Source organism: Mchenga conophoros, linkage group LG14 (assembly GCF_057382185.1).
Source record: "Mchenga conophoros isolate Kocher_MC1m ecotype Shallow Benthic linkage group LG14, M_conophoros_male_GT1.1, whole genome shotgun sequence".
NCBI classification, from domain to species: domain Eukaryota; kingdom Metazoa; phylum Chordata; class Actinopteri; order Cichliformes; family Cichlidae; genus Mchenga; species Mchenga conophoros.
The window spans coordinates 32,639,247-32,660,170 of record NC_140539.1 but is presented as its reverse complement, the minus strand read 5'-3'; the positions used below and the strand labels follow the sequence as shown (position 1 = coordinate 32,660,170).

Genomic DNA, 20,924 nt, shown 5'->3' with positions numbered 1-20,924 from the left:
GGGCGGCAGATGTGTGGAGGCCTCTAAAGAGAGCAGCTCAAAGAATAGAGAAAGAGCAACACAGACTAATATAGTGCTTAACAGATTTATTAGACCGTCTGGCTAAATGGTTATTAGGCGAACCATACAAACAAATTAAAATGAGTGTAATCGGTCCTCAATCAAAAAAAAAAAAAGTGCTTTATTTATTGTTTTTGTAAAACAGTCGATTAAAAAAAAAAAGATAACAGTAATTATATTCAAACATTAAAAAGATCATTTTGATTACACAGCTTACTCATATTACTGGATTAAACATTACAGAAACGTACAGTTAATTTAAGGTAACTATAGCATTTTACATTTGGCAGTAGTCTTATGAATTAATTACAGTGTTAAACACTAAAAACAGTTTGTCTGCAGAATAAACTGAAGGAATTTAGATTTTTCTTTGGCTCCAATCTTTCTGATTACTGTACTTGAAGTAGTAAAGGTAACAGTAGAAGAAACTACACTAATGAATTAATGTCGATTCTCTAAACCATCTATACAGCGGGAGGTGGTTATGTGAAATAAATCAAAGTCAGCTTTAGCTTTCAGGATTATTTATTTACATCGAGAACTATACAAACCATAACCAATATGACAACAACATATAGTGAACAGTGTGCCTTCCCCCCCACAGTACACTGAACATTATCACATATCAACACTATAAAATGCATTTATGCAGCATGCAAAGCACGGATGAAGCATGATGTGACCTTTTGACATGTAACCACAGCAAGTACAGCACTCCCATAAACATTGCATACAGTCAGTAACTCAAGTATCATCAAAAAATTATTTACAAAGGCAGCGTTAAAATGTTTTCTACATTTTAAAATTAATGCATCGTTTCAAAATAACATGTGCTGATATCTTACTGATTTAGAAACAGCCAGGTAAACAATGCCTGGTTACATTCTGGAGCGCAAAACTTTTATTTACAAGGTAAGTGTTTAAAAATTGTTATACCACTCCAGCAAAAATAATCTTTTTTTTTTTTAATTCATATTTTTATTAAGGTTTCAAAAGCAGGCATTCACAGTATGTACATCATGTAAGCATTCTTCATACTTAGGTTATCTGCCTTAAATACTGAAATAGTATTTTAATTTACATCCAAGTCATAAGGGAAGAATACTTACAACGATAGAAGTAATTGAAACCATCACATAATCCGAAAATCAAAAAACAAAAAACAAAACTAACAAACCTAAGAAAAGAGAAAAAGAAACAAAAAACAAAAAAAACAAAAAAAAAGAAACAAAAAACAAAAAAACAAAAAAAACAAAAAAAAAAGAAACAAAAAACAAAAAAACAAAAAAAACAAAAAAAAAGAAACAAAAAACAAAAAAACAAAAAAAAAACACGGATGTGTTGGTATGGGGTGATCCTATAAATATATATACATACATCATAATTATTGGTTTGTAATAGTAAAATCTGGCCTATGAGGCGTGATATATTTAACCCAGTTTTCCCAATATGATGTACATTTCTCCAGCTTGTGGTTAACAGAAGCTGTTATCTTTTCCATGTTATAAATTTCCATTGTGATTTCCATCCATGTACTTATGTTTGGGCTCTCTGGGGATAACCATTTTCTGGTGATATTCTTTTTACAGGCCACCAATAAAATATTTATTAAATGTTTATCATATTTAGGCCATTCCTGAGGTATATATCCAAAGAACATAGTCTTACTCTCGAGAGATATTTCACGTTTAAAGATATCCTGTAAGGCATTATGTATTTCTCTCCAATAATCCCTCAAGATTGAGCAGTCCCAGAAAATATGGTAATGATTTGCACTTTGATTTCCACAGTTCCTCCAACAAGCAGGGGGGTTATCATCATAATGAGACTTCTGAGAAGGTGTTATAAAGTATCTAATTAGGCACTTCCAGCCAAATTCCCTCCACTTTTGTGAGCTGGTACACATCCACTGATATCTCCATATTGCCAGCAAAAATAATCTATAGGAACTATTAAAAAACTATTAAAACTATTAAAAAACTACAGAAATTATTCTGACGCATGATCAAGTTAAATCCAATGGATTTTGGCTTCAGGTTTCATTAATAGATTCCCTCAAAAGGACCATAAGCTGAAATAAATTGTCTCACAGTGTCATTGCCATCACCCATTTACTGCTGAATATATATTAGCGTTTAAAAACGGACTGAGTGAAGAGATTTTTCACGTAGTTGCATTTCCAGACCTTTGCTGACATACAAACTTTGCTGTACTTCAGTTTTAGCTGCATCAAAGATCTGCACACACACACGCATACATACACTCTACTGCTTGACCTACACCATTTTTGTGTTTCTAAACATACAGTGTAGGTTTTGGCATTTCAAAATAAAAGTGAACTAAAGTGTTATATCACCATGTAAACTACAGGTGTGCAATAATCACAAACTGATTGTATTTCAGGCATGTGTGAATTAAAAAGTTAAAAGGATCCACTTGGGTTTCATGTAGTTATAAATATATGATTTTTTTCCAATCTTCGTTTAAACATTTTGTTTTATATATAAAGTATCACACAAAGGCAAATCGTGATAGAGGAATATCCTATCTTTAAAAATTGGGGAATAGGCACTTTAACCTACTAGGACCTGGCGTCCACATATTTGGACATCACATTTTGGGTTATTTAGACCAAAATACTCAATTTTGCTTTACAAGTGCCTGATAACCACTTACGAGGACATTATACTGCTACTGTTCTATTGAAATTTTAAACAAATATCCTCATTTGTGGCTCTCATTTTTCTTAGAAATGAAAATTTGGTAAAAAATAAAAATAAAAATCTGGCAATTCTTTGTTTTTACATTCATCGGGCCCCAATATGCCCAAATATCAAAGATAAATTAAAAATGCATGCTGTGGAAGAATTCGGGTCTTAAAAGGTTAAAATATAAACTAGATTAAAATAAGCAGCTTTTTTTCTTTGAGTAAAAAGTACAAATTCCCACAGATAGCATTGGTACTCTGGTAAGATTAGCAGTTGGTACCATCAATCAGAAAGACCTGCAAACACATGGATGCACTGAAAATGCTACTTTTAGCACCATGTTGACTTTATATGAGCTATACATTCAATGTACAAGACATCCAAAGACCTGTGACTTGTATTTTTTCAGTAATAGAAACACAATTTACCCCAAAACTGCATCTTAAGGGTAAATTTACAACTAAGGGATTTCTCAGCTAACAACTTTCTCACAAAAGGCACTGATGGTACATTAAAATTCTCACCCTCGTCCAAGTCTCTTAGACGGTGTTTGTATTTTTTGTACACGGTCAACATATACAAATGTCGAGCACTTTGAAGCTAGGTGAGCAGTAACACATTCTGAACTTTATATGTGACATCATTCATGGAAAATCTGATGTGCGGTCATTCTAATGTACTGTTAAAAACCCAAAATGAAGTTTATGAAGATCCATTTATGGTTGGATAATATTTTTGTAAAAACAAAAGCATTTTGAATCGATGGATTCCGTTATGTTTAGTAAAACTGACCATTTCAAAGCACAATAAAAAAAAAAAAAAATATGACTATAATCTTCTTTTCACATAATTTCATACTGCTTCAATTAAAAATACTTGGCTAATTAGCCATTAAATCTTATTAGGCTTTTTATAATCATCATGTAGTCAACATTTTTGGCTAGTAGTACAATTGGCTGTCTCCATGTGTCTCCTGAACTTGCAGATAGTCTTTCAGAAAACTTAATAGCTATTTCACAGCACAGATGTTACATTCTTTTTGGGAAAAAAGGGGTAAAGGATATACTGTACCAGCTCCTGGTCTATGGACTCTTTCTTCTTACTGGCTCCTCGTGTTTTCATCTTTCTTGTCGTTGGCTGACGACTGAGCACTTGCATGGTCTGCAGGGACTCAAGGTCTTTGGCCATTTTGGATTTTTAAGCTCATTGTCATGACTGCATGATAATACGTTATGTTTAGGTTAGATTTTATGTTAGCTCAATTTAATTGATAATCTTGTGTTGATAGGTCCTTTGTGACATTGTTCTGTGCCCACCTCGACATAGAAAACATGTCGAGGACAGCTGCAAATGCAATTTTAACATTTTTTCCCCGTTTTTCTTTGAGTTGTTAGCGAATTGTAGGTTTGTAACTTTTCATTTGTCTAAGTTAGTTAGTTGATTGGCGTTTTCACAATAGGTAAGGGCTGTTTTGTTTGTTATGTTGTCCTTACCGCTCCGTGAAACATACTTGCACCTTCTTTCCTGTACCCCTATTTAAATAAACGTTTTAAAAAACCCTCCTATCTCCTCAGAAACCATCTTCATCTTCTCGGGTAGAGTTTTGTGTATTGTGTAAGAAGGCTTCCTTCTCTGTTTGTATGGCCTCTTCCTTTATTATGCAGCTATCTTCGTAATTGTCAAACTTGGCTAACGCCTCCTCTGCACTGTTGCGTATACCATAGCCAAAGTAGATGGCAAAACCTACAATTCACATAGAAACATGAATTAATGGACAATAATAATAACAAGTTTAAAAAAATAAAATTACAGCAGAGACGTTAATTGTTACTGCTGGTCCAAAGTACCTATGGTCATCCAGATGGCAAAACGCAACCACGTTCCTTTGTCGAGCTGCATCATCAGGTACACGTTCACAAACATGCTAATGATCGGCACCAGTGGCACCAATGGGACCTGTGGATAGAGTATTTATTGGGTATAAGACTGGCTAAAACTTTGCATTTAAAACAAATTTTACAATCTGCAAAGCAATCTTAGACGTACGGGCAATGTAGGAAAATCCCTGACAAAATTAAGTGTTATTTTTTTAACGCTCGATTGAAAAATTGTGCAGCACTTTTAATTCAAAACTCTCATAATTTTTTTCCTGAGTGAGAAATTAAGACTTATTGTGGAATTACCCAATAAGCCCTAAATGCTTTTTTCTCAATATCTGCTTACAATAAAATCTAAACTGGCATTTTCTGTCTCTAGAATCACATCACATAGTACATTAGTATATTATATCTCATATTTAACTCTTTATTTTACATGGAGGAAGTTACTTTGAAAGAGGATCTGGGTGTTATTGATTATTAATTTCTAAAGGTGACAAGCTTACACTGCTATGTGGGTATGAGATAGCATGAGAAAAGCCTTTAGCAAAAGGACACACACTCACTTTGAAGGCAAGGTTGGTTTTGCTCTGTGGCTGTCTCCATATAATAATGATTAGAACCAGGCAGATAGCCACTATAACACAGAGGGCAGTCAGAGACCAGCGTGCATACCCTCCCTGAGAAGCTACAACACTGAAGACACACACCAAAACACCTGGTGGGGAAAAAAACAAAATTAACAAGCGATGACACCAGATGATGTGCTGGATCAGTAATCACATGAATAGTTCTGGGACTTTCATCCAGTTTCTCACCAAGTATACTGGTGCAGATGTTGACGATGAGTCCAGAGAGAGATGACGGCTCAGTGTTCGGAGGGTTAATAAGTTTTTTGAAAGTAAAGTGATCATCAGGTTGCGATAAAATATCAACACTCCCATCCCTATATGTAATTTCAGACTCATCCTGAGTATTGGCCATCTCATAGGCTGCACTGGGCTGTAAAGGCTGGTACCTTCACAAGACAAAAAAAGAAAATTACAAAAATGAAAGTGTAAGACTCCCTATCCCACTGTTCCCACAACTCAAACGTCTGCATACAACAGAGCTATAATTAGTAGCACATTTAAAAATCCATTATGCTAAGATAAGACACCATTCTGATGCGCCAACAGCTGGTTTTCCTGCTTTTCTCTACTCTCTACATCAAAGCAGAGCAGAAAAGCAGTATTAAAGACACACAAATCTGCTCAGACTGCACTGTGCCATCTAGCTGATGGTTTCACCTTTCACCTCTGAAACTAACACGCAAGCACAACTGGCCGGGTCACAAAAACACTGAACAGAGAGGCTCATGTTGCAACACACAATAAAATCTCATCATTAAATATTATTAAATCATTATTATAACCTAACAGCTATCAAATCAATGACATACAAATAATGTGCATTCTTTTTCTTATTATTCCCACTGACACGATTTAGAAAAGGTGGAGGTCAGTCGTTTTAGTACAGTACTGTAGGAATTCCCGAGTAATTATCTGAGTAATTAAAATTACACGACTCTAATAAAAAAATAAAAAAATACAATAAAATTAATAAAAATAAGGGACCACTTGATCATCACGGTAAAATTCATAATGTAACAGCTCTAAAACTGTAGTTTTTTCTTTTTGTTTGTGCTCCTGAGCTCCTCCTATTCCTGTGTCTCTCAGCATAGTTAAGTATGTGGAAGAGATACCAGGAGACGGTCTGCTACACAAGAAGAGCACGACCAGGCTGTCGCTCTTTGTGTTAGGAAGAACAGCAGGAGCCCTGCCAGAGCTCAGGCCCCCAGAGGCTACTTCCATACGTGCTTCCTACCGAGCTTTTAGAGACTCTGAGACAGTGGGAGGAGGTCGTGTCATCCTGTATTCATACGAGCACGATACTAGTGTGTGAGCACAGGCCCCACTAGAAGATGCCCTAACCTCATTCCACCTTCATGAACTCTTTCTGACATAAAAACCAGTAAAACTAGACTACAATCAATCAATCATGAGTGATAACGACACAGCAATACTCTATAATAAACATGTGCAAAACCGTTCCCTTTTTGGGGGGTGTCTTCGTTTTTCCCTTTCCATTGCTCGTCCCTTCACTTATATTTGCACCGAAGCAGGAGAAATGGATTCACAGTGGTTCACGCTTCATAACCAGAGTGTTTAAATATGCCTGAGTTAAACTGCCTTTGTGATGATTAAGTGGTCTCTTAATGTTTTTATTTTCATTATGTCCATTTCTACATTTATCCTCGCCAGACATCATAGACTAGTCTGTTGATATCATTGTGGGAAATCGGGTCAGACCAGAGTGTCCAGTATGCAGTATTAAAATTGAAAATAAAACACTTAAGGCCTACTAAATAAGTGATGAGGGCTACCTGAGGACCAGCACACAAGCTGCCACCAGAGTGTAGGCCAGCAAAGTCCCAATGGACATGAGGTCAACCAGGTCCTTCAAGTCAAACAGGAATGCCATCACCGCTGCAGGAGACACAGGTGAACCATATGAAGGTTACAAAAGCCATAACGAACATTAATTGCATGAAAGCAATGCAGACATTGTATTTTTTCAGCTTAATTATTTAGAAGCTTGAACGACTTGCCACCATCCTCCTTCCATAAGGGGGCACTGTTGCCTTTGGCTTCATCTCAGCTACCTACCAGATAAAAGCCCTGCCACAAAGGTGGAGATGATAGGAGTCTTCCTCGCGCTGACACGCGCCAGAAACGAGAAGAGCAGACCATCACGGGCCATAGCAAAGATAATGCGTGGGAGTGGAAACATGGAGCCAAGGAGACTAAGCCAAGGATAAAAGGAAGGAGGAGGAGGAGGCACAGATTTATAACTTGAAAGAATGTGTGTGCAGTGTGGTGTCACACAAGTCCACCATCATTTTTCAGCCCAACACCCTGACAGCAAGTTGCTGTGGTCATGCATTGTACTGGTAAATTTACAAACTTGATTAAAGTTGAGTTAGTGTGTTTAAGGCCATGTGTACCAAGAGTCGCCTAGGATCAGAACAAAGTAACCCCAGCCAGTTTAGTTTAGTTTGTGACCTCACCTGCCGCAAGACCTGAGGTTATTGTTGCTATTAGAGGGGTTTTGGTTCGTGTGCTGACTTTAGCCAAGCATTTGAAGAGCAGGCCATCTTCTGCCATGGCCCAGATCACTCTGGGCATTGGGAACATGGAGCCTAGTAAACTAGTACACAGGAGAAAAAGAAAAGCATGCCATGCGAGTCAATCCACACAAAATGTATAACAAGTTTCAAAAGATTAAAACAAAAAAAGTGAGTGGATCTAATGTAAATGCATTCAAACTGTAGGTCTGCGTGATTGCTGAGCCAGCTGAGAGATTTACTCGCATTCTCATTCAGTTTCAGTGATGTGGAGTGTGACGTTCGGTCATTGTTGTTAATGCAGTTCATCCCACAGGTGTCATTGGCACTGAACTTCAGGCTCCCTACACTTTTATATCAGGCCTTTCATTTCAGTGTCAAGTTTAGCAAATTAGCAAACATGCTGCTCTTTAATAATAGCCAAACTACTACCTAAGAACGAGCGTGCCAATTAGGATAAAGACAGTTAGTAAATGTTTTTTTTAATCCATGAAACAATATATAATTAAGACATAAGCAAAAATCCACAATACATCATAATATTTCTAGGAAATTATTCTTGAGATTAAAATTTTCTCCCAAAGTATTTGAAGCTGAATTACAGTCACCCTGTGGAGTTACCTGCTATTAGCTTGATGTAATAATATTTTATTGTGTGGGACTTTGCTTCAACACAGATGCACTACTCAGTTAATCGGCAGGTGGCACAGCTTATCAAAAATACAGCCCAACCACGTCCCACTGCAGGCTTGTTTTAACACGTATATGCTTTGTGCTTTTAATATTTTACAAGCAAATATAATTGTAAGACATCAAGAATAAACACAATGAATTTTAGTGAGTAAAACTACGTATACAATATATTTCTGTTACAGGAAAACACCACAGGGGATCTTTCAATAAATCAAATATTACTTGTGCAAATGCATTTCATTAACATCAATATTCATTCTGCAACTCGGTCCATAAGATAATACCTTTGATGGTTTCTGCCACTTATTCTCATATTCAATCTCAGATCTAGTTAATCTTAGACTAAGCAAAAAAGACAATAATAAAATTATAGAAAGTGTAAAAGACATGAATTATTCATTCCTAAAAAACAAAAAAAGCGTGCTAAATAATTACAAGTCCTCCATGAATGGTCATGCTGAGAGGCAGCAGGAAACACACTTACCTAGTCGACAGTGCACATAAAGAGCCAATGGCCACTGCGTAAGTGGCTCCCTCCCAGCCCACATACTTAAAAGCCACAGGAAGAGGGCTGCTCTTGTCCAGCAAGTAGTAAGGCATCATCACAGTGAGGGCTGCAGATACACCAAAGTATGCCACAAAGCAAATGAGGAGAGAGGCCACAATGCCAACAGGAATGGCCCTCTGTGGATTCTTTACTTCTTCTCCTGGGGAGGGAACATGATCCAGCATGTTAAGAGAACATAGCTCCTTTATGAGTCACCAATTTAATATATTCTCCCTCACCTGTAGTGGCAATGCAGTCAAACCCTATGAAGGCATAAAAACAGGTTGCTGCACCAGAAAGGACTCCAGTCCAACCGAAGGGCATGAAACCACCAGCACCAAGAACATCCTCATTTGGAATGAAATCGGACACACTAGAAATAACAGACAGAAAATATTTACTCATTTAATAAAAACCTCTGATGTATCATTAGGGATATAGACTTTTGAGAATAAGATATTTATTAAACGCACTTAGAAGTAGAGTTTCTGGTGGCATTAAGGATCTTTTCAGGGTTCAGGTTCCAGTTTTCTTTGTTTCCTTTAACTAAGCCAGAGATGACTACAAACACCAGCACCAGTACATTGATGCAGGTAAACACTTTGTTTACCATGGCTGACTCTTTTACACCAAATACAAGCAGCCCTGCAAGCAGTAAAAACATGAACGATTAAAGAACATAATCTGAAGCAATAGACAAAACAAGCGAGAGATGCATCCATTTCTGACCTGTCAGAACGATTATGATTACGACAGCAAATATGTCTGGATATTCTGCCAAGACTCCCGGGGCGTTCATGGTCATGTATTGTCTGCAAATCAGCTCAATCTTCCTTCCAATAAGCTCATCAAAGGTTGCGCTCCATGCCCGGGCCACGCTCGAAGTTCCTGTGCAAACAGTATCCGGTATGTAAACTTAACAAGAATCAAGAGTAGCAGGGAACTCCCTCTTTATTTAAAGCGTCTCACCAATGACATAAGCGAGAATGAGGTTCCAGCCGGTGATAAATGCCCATACTTCTCCAACCGTAACATAGCTGTAGAGGTAAGCCGAGCCAGTTTTGGGAACACGCGCTCCAAACTCGGCGTAGCACAGACCAGCCAAGACTGAAGCCATGGCAGCGATGAGGAAGGAGATGACAATGGCGGGTCCTGAATTTTCTCGGGCTACGGCACCAGCGAGCACGTAGACGCCAGCACCGAGTGTGCTGCCGACGCCCAGGGCCACAAGGTCAAACGTGTTAAGACATCGAGCCAAGCGGGACTCCTCTATGCTACTGTCCACAACCTTCACTCTCAGAAGTTTCTTCCCAATGCCTTTCAGTGAAGACAGAATCATCTTGGTTTACAGTTTGGAGAATTTCGTCAATAGACTCCTGTTGATAAAGCAGAACAGAAATAATGACAAAATAAGAAAAGAGACTACGCAACTGTCAATAAGCAAATGAAGACGATCTAAATTCAAAAAACATTTGGTTTAAATGTAACACGTATAACATGTATGTTTACAACACAAGAAACTATAAAGTTATTAGTCTGAAAAGAAAAAAAACCTATCCCATAATTCTTGCCATTAATGTAGGACTACAGTTATCAGTATTGTCATCCATTAGTTAATTGGATAACAAATACTTTTGCTTATTAATGAACAAAAATAGATACAAAAAGACAAAAAAATAAAATAAAAACAGGTCTTTTAAATTGTAGGAATTTTAGTAATTGTAATGCCTAAATAACTAAATCGTTTAATTGTATTTATATTAAAATCTAAATTTTTACAGAAAACATTTTTTAAATGCAAAAATAAATTAATAAACAATCACAAGTACAGTTACATCAAGGCATGCTTGCAACCTGAACTACGGCACACAATAAAACAGCCTTTACTCTGTGTTCTTCGAAGGCTTTCTTACATTAGCAAGAGGCACAAAAAATGTTCAGGCATTATTGCATCTTCTAGATGAGAAAAATTTGCTGCGTGTTGAAGTGCTTTTGCACGTGTGGTAACACGTGTGGAATGTGGTAGTGAATGAGTGAGTACGTGTGTCTGTACGCCTTTAAAGCAGTTGTGGTGGCTGCAATGAGGAAACGCAAGCATAACAACATTGCACTGCTGCAATGTTTCCTGCAGCAGAAAACTGACATTCTAATGGTGTACATAACAATAATTGATGTTAATGCAACCTAACAACTAGGGCTGTGCGATACGACCAAAATCTCATATCCCGATATAAGACATCTATCGTCCGATAACGATATAAATCACAAAAATGTAACATTTTCTGTAAATTCTGTGAATCTCGGGCAGCTCGTCTTGCGGGAAGTGTTTCCAGCTGCACGTCATGTAGCTGGAGTCGAGTGTTTTAACCGATGCACGAAACTATACATTTTTAGTTGTAACGGCCGCCGTTTTCTTTGTGTGTATTTATTACACGGCGTGCTGCGGGAAAAAGCCTGTTCTAACGTTTGAGTCTAAGGTTTATTTTTTAGCACCTGACGACTCTTTTTTTAATTCTCATCCGTAAATAATAATAAACGTGCTCTTTTACTTGATTCGGTTTATTTTGAAAAGTCTCAACAGGATCTTGAGGCTTATTGTGAAAGCTTTATGTGGAACATAAACAAGCGGACACGCGATGCTGTTACCGTCTTTGTTGCTAACCACAACGCATAAAAACAGGCGCTTGTCCGTCCGTAGTGTGATTATATAAAATATAAGAGAAAGAGAGAACTTTAAGAAATTAATATAGCCACTACAGTGACCATCAAAACCATGAAAAAATATTGCCGTAAACAGTTTATTTTGCGACACCACGGAACAAACGATTGCGTAAAATGAAACGATAGACGTTTTTATATCGTCATCCGATATATATCGTTATATCGAACAGCCCTAATAACAACTTTTACCTAGTAAAGGTTTTAATGAGCTTCTGTTTGAAAGTAAGAAAAACGTTTTCTTTCACTCCACCTGAACTCATCATCTGTACAAAGGCTCAGCCTCTTTGCTCTTTCCTGTTAATGACACTCTTCCATAGCTTAATACAGGAGACATGAAATTCACTAAAGTTTGTTGGCAGATCAAAGTGAAATTAATGTTACTGACTGTATATTCTTACTGATAAATAACATATAAAAAGACCAAACAAATGGCTGAATGCATGAAAATTCCAGTGACAGCGTGATTGTACAGGCTGCACTTCCGAAACTTTAGATCTGGGATTTATTCAGTTGTACTAAAGTATAGAATCTATGAAGCTCTTAAAGCATACTAAAAGAAATAGCAGAAGCAGAAACAGCTGTTTGGCTGCTCCCTTTTTCATAAGGGGTTGCCTCTACAGGTAACTCTGTTTAATTTTGCAGAGTTTTTACAACAGATGCCCTTCCAGACACGATCCTAAGGGGATTCAATTTCTCCTCCCAGAATCGAACTGGGAACTTTCCCTGTTCACTTGTTAGCCAAAGATGTCTACCACTACACAGCGGTGTCGGCCCAGGGTCCAGAATCAGTCCAGCAAACACTCCAATCAGGCCCACTGAACAGCTTTGGAAAATGTTAAGGAGCAAATAGATTTTTACATGGATTTTAATATGTTTTAAAGCTTTTCCTATTGTTAAAGACCCCACCCCACCTTTTCCATTCATACAACATCAAACTAAGTACCACCAAATTAAGTAATAGATAAACAATCAAATGACAAAAAAAAGCTCCTGATTTTTCCATTATTTACTATAGAAATGTTTTTGTTTTTTGGTTTGTTTGTTTTTTACATTGATTTCACAGTGTAATAAATAAATAAATAAATAAAATGTATACATGTTAATGAAAACTTTACATTCTATAATTAAATGGACAGTCAGGGCAATTAACTACCAGGATTTTTGGGGTAATTTTACACATTTATCATGTGGTCTGGCTGGATGTGGCCCACAATATAAAATGATTTTGACATCCCTGCTATACACAAAATATACTGCATATCAAAGGACAGAAAGACCCCCTCCCCCTGCCTTAAAAAAAACCCCCACACACACACAAAAAAAACCCCCACACACCCACGTGCGCAAACACACAGTGTCAATGAAGCTCTTCCAGCCTAACTTGCTAACCCACCGATCTTGCTTCTTAGCACATTTCTCAGGTTATTTCTACTCGAAACAAGTTTTGATCACGTAGGATTTACTGTATATCAGCTTTCTTGATTTGTATAGTCACATCACCAAATCAAAATTTCATTACACTGCATCAGCATTTATTCTGAAGATGTCAAACAAAGCTACACATTGCAGCATAAATGAATGCTGTGTTCAACAGAGAAAGTATGACCCAATGATTTGTATTGTCTGCACTGGATAAGTAGATTGGACTTCAATCACATTTTCTGTTCTCTACATTTACTGTTATCAACATTTCATGCTTCTGTTTACAATGGAAAACGCATTACAAATCAATTTGAGCTTTTTTATCAGTACGTTTGCACATGCAGTAGGAGGTTCACGACACAGATTACACAATCGGCAAGTAATTAACATGAGCAATAAGTGAAATAACGCAGAATCAACAGTAATGACAGTTGTATGTATTTAAAAATAGTTAAGTCAAACCACGATGCTCCCAATCATGTCGGACCAGCGCTTACGGCAATTCTTGGCAATGGATTGCTCAATCTTAAAGTCCCTTTTAAAACATCACATCAGAGACGGCTATAGACCTGCCAAACAATACTGATGTGTGCTCACTTTTACAACACAGTGCAGAGCAGGAACTTCTACCTTTACTGATGAACTCAGCTGCTCTGCTTTTAGTTCCAAGTTGCAACTTCTCTCTTTAGATCCAGAATCAGTTTCAGAAGAACAGAGTTGGGGGAGACGTTTACAAGCACCGCTGAGACATATGACACAGATGCCTCTTAGTGTACAAAACATTCAGGTGTCTCGCTCACAAATAGAACAGTGACACATCACATGGCCTCAGGAGCAGCTGTGATGCCAGATATAATCCCTCAGGGGCTAAACAAACAGACTCCGGCAGGTTTTCGCCAATTCAAGAACACAGCAAGGCTATGGAAATTATGATCTGATTATATTACTTCACCCTCTTACAGCAATTTATTCAAGGAAACTTTGTTGGCTTGTGTTAGGAATTAATGTAGAAGAAAAAGAACTCTATGACTGGTAAGCAGACACATTAACAGTAGAGAACTGAATATCTGGAGAAGAAACTGGATTTGGAGATTATGATCACAAGACAATCCACAATCCAGGCTTTACTTTATGAGTTTATAGCCAAACAAGCAGGTTTAGACCAAACGTATGCACAAGGAGCTAGTACTCAATAAATCTGCAGCTAAATGAAGGCCAGGTATTTCTTTTTTATTCTTATTTTGAAAGTGGCAACCTGTGAGTGATTAAAATGTGCACATTTTCCATGCGAAGATGTTATGAATTGTTTAACTGTAAAGCTATGACTCCTTACTTGGGTTTCAAACTTCCCCAGAATGCGTTTAGCTCTTCATCTCTGGCAGGACGCTCCACCCCCCCACCCCTAGTCTCTTGATCAGACCAGCTGAAGTTAGTTTGCAGTTGATGGTGATAAGCAGATGGTTTATCTAATCATGTGCCAAGTGTTTTTGAGAGTGCTAGTGCTTTTCCAAACACTTTACAAGGACAATATTCCAGATGGATCTGTGTAATAAACCATCTGCCATGTCAGGTTAGGATACCACCACCGCTAGTCAGAAAGTCCTCTGTCTGACCTTGACACTTCTGAGTTGCCTTTCTAGGTTGTTGTGACCTGGTCACCTAGGTATTTCAATTCTGTGCGATTACACCAAAATGCGGTTGCCAAAATAAACAGGGCTGAAACTAAAAAGGAAATAAGTCCATCTGGTATCAGTGGAAAATGTTAAAATAAGTAAGGCATGGAAGAATTTGCCCTTATAAGCTGCTAGAGGAAAACAAACGTCATTTTCCTGGGATAAAAAAAAAGTGACAAACTGCAGAGAGCTTCCGAAGCGTTCACATGATGTGGCGTGTAACGGCTGAGCTAAAAACAGAGGGTGGGCGGGAAAGGACACTGCCCTCTTCTCAACCAATCAATGAGCACAACACCTGCCCATGGCACATAGGGGTACACAAGTATATTTGGAACAGAAGTCAATCACATGCTTCTCACTTTTTGGCTGTAGGCAAAACATTGCTCCTTCAAATGCCTTTGATAAATGCTGTGACACTGGTATACATTTGAGGACGACAGGAGGAAAACAGTGAGAACTCAAAGAAAACTTTGAGCTAACAAAGTAACTACAACTCTGGTCAAAACCAAAACAAGAAAGAAAGAAAAAAAAAATCTCAGGTAAACTGGATTAGGTATTTGAGGTGCTGGGAAAGACTTGGTATTCCAATTTTAATAGAAACAACATCTCAAAAGACTCTCTTCGTGTACATTGATTTAAAAGATAGTATTGACTATGTGCACGTTAGCATATGCTACTTCCGGTGCGGAAACTCCTGTGGGGAGCTTTGTTTCCGGTGTCCTGTTCGCGCCTGGTTTACGGTCCAAAACAAGTTAAGCAGATGAATGAATCAAGCGGCGATTTACATTTCTATAGATGTCTTGGGCATTTACCCAATATATCTGTAAATGATGTTCATCGACTTGTCGATATTTTTCCCCCGCGCCTCAGAGCAAAAGAGAAAAGGGATTCAAATGTTATATTTCTCAGCTGTCCCTCGTTTATCGCGGGTGTTATGTTCTAAAAATAACCAGCGATAGGTGAAATCAAGTAGCCAATTTAATTTTTTGACGGTGCAAAACGTTTGGTGGACATCGTGGACATACAGTACTGCACCTCAGAGTCACACTGCTAGCGATCAATGCAGCGATTCTGTACTGTACAGGAGAGACGAATGCTGAACATTTGCCTGATTAAATCATAAGACCAGTCACTATACAGAGATGTGCTTCTGAATGTGGACGATGTGTCTTCTGCTGCAGTAATGGAGTTCTGCTTGTGTTGAGTGATGTAAACAACTGATCGATCTAAACGCTTCAAACGTCAAAATTGATCATTAGATTTTTTATGACACAACAGTGGTGAGTGTTCCCACCTTCTGCTCTTTGTAACTTAACGCAATCTTTCCGTTTTCGAGTTTTGGACATGATTTTGGAGTATATCTTCGCAGTAGCGATTGACCGCAAAGTAAAGCTACCGGAAATGCACAACCCCACATCCGGTCTCAAACCAGGAAGTTAGCATTGTCTCGTGCACATAGTCAATTATAGCCTTGAAATATGTTTGTCTGGTACCCAGTCCAACATTAGGATGGCTCATTGTTGACTTAAAATGGTAGATCTATTGCAAACCCAACTGTGCTTAGGGTTATGCGATAAGACCGAAATCTCATATCCCGATATAAGACATTTATCATCCCGACAGCGATATATATCACAAAAATTTTACATTTTCTCTAAATTCTGTGAATCTCTTATTTTGAAAAATCTCAACAGGATCTTCAGTTTTATTGTGAAAGGTTTATGTGGAAAATAAAGAAGTGGACGGCAGAGCCACATGCTGGGTTTACCATCGTTGTTGCTAACGACAACACGTAAAAACTGTTGCTTGTCCGTCCGTAGTGTGGTTATTTTAAATATAAGAAAAAGAGCGAACTTTAAGAAATTATTATAGCCACCACAGTGACCGCCAAAACTGCCGTAAACAATTTATTCTGCGACACCACGAAACAAACGATATGAAACGACAGACGTTTTCATATCGTCTTCCGATATATATTGTTATATCGAACAGCCCTAACTTCCTAAGCTCTAAGTTCCTCTCAAAAAAGCAAACAAACAAACAAACTATCCATCCAAACACGCAACCTGACATTGTTTAACCCGAATTTGAGAAACGTTGTTAACCATCTTCAATTTCAAAATTTTCTGCATGAATCTGAAAGTAGCCAAAAGCCATAAGAGCCAATTCAGGTGACCTCTAAACACCTGGCACTAAACTGCTATTCTGCAGCGCTACAACAAGCCCATCTGCCTTTGTGGGGATGTGGCACATGAGCGAGTTCATAACACAGATGTCTTTCTTGCACAAGCCAAACAAACTTTCCCTTCCAGGAGAATCTGACCTTGTGACACTGAAGGTACGACAAACAAGCAACAGCATCCAGTCATTAAAACATAGTTTGCACATTTTTTGAGTTGTTTTGAGCTGTTCATACCTTTAAGTAATGAAGCTCTTAAGTATGTCTTAAACACTGCTGTACGGTTTTCTTGACCTTGTGGAAGAAAACAGAGAAACTCTGATATGAAGGACTCCCACGCCACTCACGCTTGACCTAAATAAATCATACTTCCCTGTGATGCTAAAAGATGAAAATAATAGTGGAATGACTTACCACTTTCTCGGATTAATGGATGCCTGTGAAATTCTGCAAAGACATGTTTGACCTTGCGTACATTTCTATAGGAACCTATTTTAGAAAAATTCCTGCGTTTCACATTTTTGTTTTACTATGCTGCTTTGACTTTGTTGCATGTGGGAATGTCAGTCTCAAGGGAATCGTGGCACCTGTATCATCCAGAATTATTTTTGTTTTCAAACAGTAAACCCTCAAAATTACCATGAAATTCATTCCCATGAGTGTAAATAAAGAGTATAAGATAACTAAATTTCTGTAGACGTTCACATGGGCTCAATGAGACATTACACAGACTTGTGCTAGCAAGAGGGCAGGGTGAAGATCATTTAACCTCCTAAGACGTGAACTCTTTCATGGCATGCATTTTTAATTTCTTTTTGCTATTTGCTCTTATTGGGACCTGATGAATGTAAAAACAAAGAATTAACAGATTTTTACCTAATTTTTGTTTCTGAGAAAAATGAGATCCACATATGAGGACATTAGCTTTAAATTTCGATAGAACAGTGGCAGTATAATGTCCTCGTAAGGGTTCTTGTAGAGCAAGATTTTGTATTTTGGTCTAGACAATCCAAAATGTGATGTCCACATATGTGGACGCCAGGTCCTAGGAGGTTAATGTCTGATACGACTGATTTGGATTCTTGTGTTCGTGCAAACAGCTTCAGCAAGTAATGTTTATAAAAGCTGAAGGTGCAGTCCACTTATTGTTCTTTTGGGGAACTGTTATTTGGTATGCGCAATTCACACAAACAGTGTAATCAACAACAGCACATTCTATGAAATGATGTGATGTGATGTTGACACCATAAATGTTATCTTTGTTAAAACGCAGCTTACAGACTCTTAACTGATTCACTGTTGACATCCTGTACCTTCCCTATGCTTTTTTACTTCATTAATTCATATATCGTGTGCTATTCAAACACCAAAACAGCATTTAAACCATAACTTTCACACTAAAAAAAAGAAAATAAATGCTGAAGTGTATTAAAAATTTTGAGTCCTGGCTTATAAAAAAATGATTAATTCAGATATCATTGGATATCACACACACACACAAACAAACACACACTCCTGTTTGCTGGTTAGTTCGCTTTTCAGTTGGATTGTAGTGTCTATATAAAGTACAGTAAATACTTTTTAAATAAGCAAGATAAAAATTCTATAAAGGGGAACTTGGCGTAACATTTAAAACAAAAATGAACAAAAAGAAGGAGCTGCTGCCTGCGAGTGCGCTGTTGGAGAAACGCAGCCAGGCAGACAGAGGAGAACTGAAGTTCGACCAGGTACCAAAGCAAATCATTCGTACTGTACAAATAATGTAAATATGACGGTGTATCACGAAAGATTGATATCAAACTGATCACTTGACCCATATTAGGTTACTCGTTCTTCAAGTGAATCAACAAATGGCGAAATGAAAAGCCGAACAACAACAATGCTGTTTCTTTAGAGAGTCTTAGCTTACATGTGTGTTTATTTCATATTTTCAGTTGTTTCCCTCCACAGCTAAATAAATCGGTTTCAGTAATGCACTGATATACAAGAATGGACATAAGGGGCTTCAAAGAAAAAACTCAGGTAGATGTTATTTTATATATTATGCTTTGTATGTTGTTCAGTATATTTCTATGCAAAACAAGAGGAATTTCAATACACAGCAGTATATTCACAGTTTAAACCAGATATTTACATACACTTTATGGAAAACACAAGAACATTTTTTACTGTACAACATCAATTTAGAGTAAACTTGTTTTGTTTTGGATAAATAAATATTGAAATATCTTTTGAATTAGTTAAATGTCAGAATAAAGAGAGACAGAGCTGTCTATTTTTTTTATCACATTCATCAAATTTAGGAGTACATATACACTAAAAAAATAAACATTTAGTCTGATTTGATGTTACAATTAAAGAAGTGTTTTTATCTGAAGAGTTTGTAAATATCTGGTTTCAACTGTATATTTGATGATGTTGGTGTTTGGTTTGATTGTCAGCACAAAGAGGGAGAGAGAGGAACAGAGATGGAGAGAGAGGTTAGAACAGAGATGGAACAAGAGCAGGTGAGACACACATGTTAGTCAAATGGTTGTTTACCAAAAGTATCACCGTATCATAGGTCCTCATGTATCTCATACCTAGTGTTTCTTTTTAGGTTTGTTATTTTTCAAATTCTACATTTATTAAGTTATGCAGGCTTGTTTGCACAACAAGGCTAAATAATTATATAAACTTTTCTCAATCTAAATAGTGGACTTTGGTAGAATTAAAAAATAAGTGTAGTGCAGGTCTATGATTATTTTTAGTGCTACTATCATCTAGTTCCGATTCTGTCTTGGTTAAGTCCTAAGTAGTCCTGATTTTGAACTGTTGTAGTCCTGTTTTAATTCTGGATCAGTTCTGGGTCTGGTTGAATTGGGGTTTAGTCCACATGTCTTGATAAAGCCCCAACTTTGTTCTGCCTTGCTGCTTAATTAAAAAACTAGTTTAAGGTGTCCTGCATATGTGATATATATTTTTCCCTATATGAAGTCATTCTTTTTTGAACAAAACTCAAAACAGAGCCTATTAATCTTTCAGTCATTTCAACACCCCCCCCCCCACACACACACACACACACACACAAACACACACGCGCATACTATCCTTAGGGCTAAGCCCCGGGTGTATCAAATGTCTGCCTCCGCCTCTGATTAAGAGAAAAGTAAGTCTGAACAGATTCTTAGTGTTTTGTATGGTTTACTTCTAAATCTAAATTGTTAATCCTATCACAGTTTAACTAGTCGGTAAAAAAAAAAAAATGCAGTTTTCTATGGTTACAAAATGCAGCATATGCTTACTTAAACCTTGTGAAATCGCAACATTTCCCCAAAACCTTAAACAAGCTATTAAAACAAATGTTAATACAAAGAGATTACATTGTACCTGTGTCTGTGTCTGAGCTACTTTCAGCGTGGGTTCACACCAGATAGGTCACTGCTGGAAATGACTTCTGACTCCTGTAAAAGGCAATGCGGTGCTATAAAAGGCAATGTTTCTCCGCTTGCAAAGACCAGTCTTTTATAAAGTCGCACAAACACTCGGAACTCTAAAACGGCGGATCAATACATAACTTCGCCCACTGGACTACTTTAAGGTCTGCTGGTATGAACGGAAAGGTAAAGCCCACTCCCCGATAAAACCCCCATCTGGAAGTTGCATCAGCCTTCCTTGACTTTAACACTACGTGCACCGCTTCCTTGTGAACTATTACAGTCAAGGCTGAGAAACAAAATGTTGCTGTTCTCTCACAGCCTAATAAATTAATTTATAAGCAAAAGCATGCTCGTGAAGTCTTGCCTAGTTCAGGAAGAGTTCAGACCCTCCATTTCTGTCAACCGTGGAATGAAAAATGTTCCGCCTACAACGGACAATCCAGCGGGGAACAACTCGAG

General features: G+C 37.6%; 1 protein-coding gene across 2 annotated transcripts; it reads right to left on the bottom strand.

The window, feature by feature from the left end:
- Positions 1–567: 567 nt before the first annotated feature.
- LOC146560134 (high affinity cationic amino acid transporter 1-like) lies at positions 568–20,924 on the bottom strand. Of its 2 annotated transcripts, XM_085243997.1 has the most exons (13): positions 20,830–20,924; positions 20,416–20,489; positions 10,021–10,427; positions 9,781–9,939; positions 9,525–9,696; positions 9,291–9,424; positions 8,989–9,211; positions 7,755–7,894; positions 7,071–7,173; positions 5,464–5,663; positions 5,212–5,363; positions 4,616–4,724; positions 568–4,511 (listed from the first exon to the last, which is right to left on the bottom strand). In XM_085243997.1, exons 3-13 carry the CDS (start codon positions 10,388–10,390, stop codon positions 4,339–4,341), a joined length of 1,935 nt encoding a protein of 644 aa, XP_085100123.1. In that variant the 5' UTR covers positions 10,391–10,427; positions 20,416–20,489; positions 20,830–20,924; the 3' UTR covers positions 568–4,338. The 2 variants fall into 2 exon arrangements, with proteins under 2 accessions (XP_085100123.1, XP_085100124.1); XM_085243998.1 differs by lacking the exon at positions 7,755–7,894 and adding an exon at positions 7,354–7,490 and having other exon boundaries at positions 20,416–20,857.

Coding starts and splice junctions, on each gene's coding strand:
- LOC146560134 (XM_085243997.1), bottom strand. CDS start 10,390: ATGATTCTGTCTTCACTGAAAGGCATTGGGAAGAAACTTCTGAGAGTG. Junction 9,940..10,020: donor CATTCTCGCTTATGTCATTG/GTGAGACGCTTT, acceptor CTGTTTGCACAG/GAACTTCGAGCGTGGCCCGG. Junction 9,425..9,524: donor ACCAGAAACTCTACTTCTAA/GTGCGTTTAATA, acceptor TGTTATTTCTAG/TGTGTCCGATTTCATTCCAA.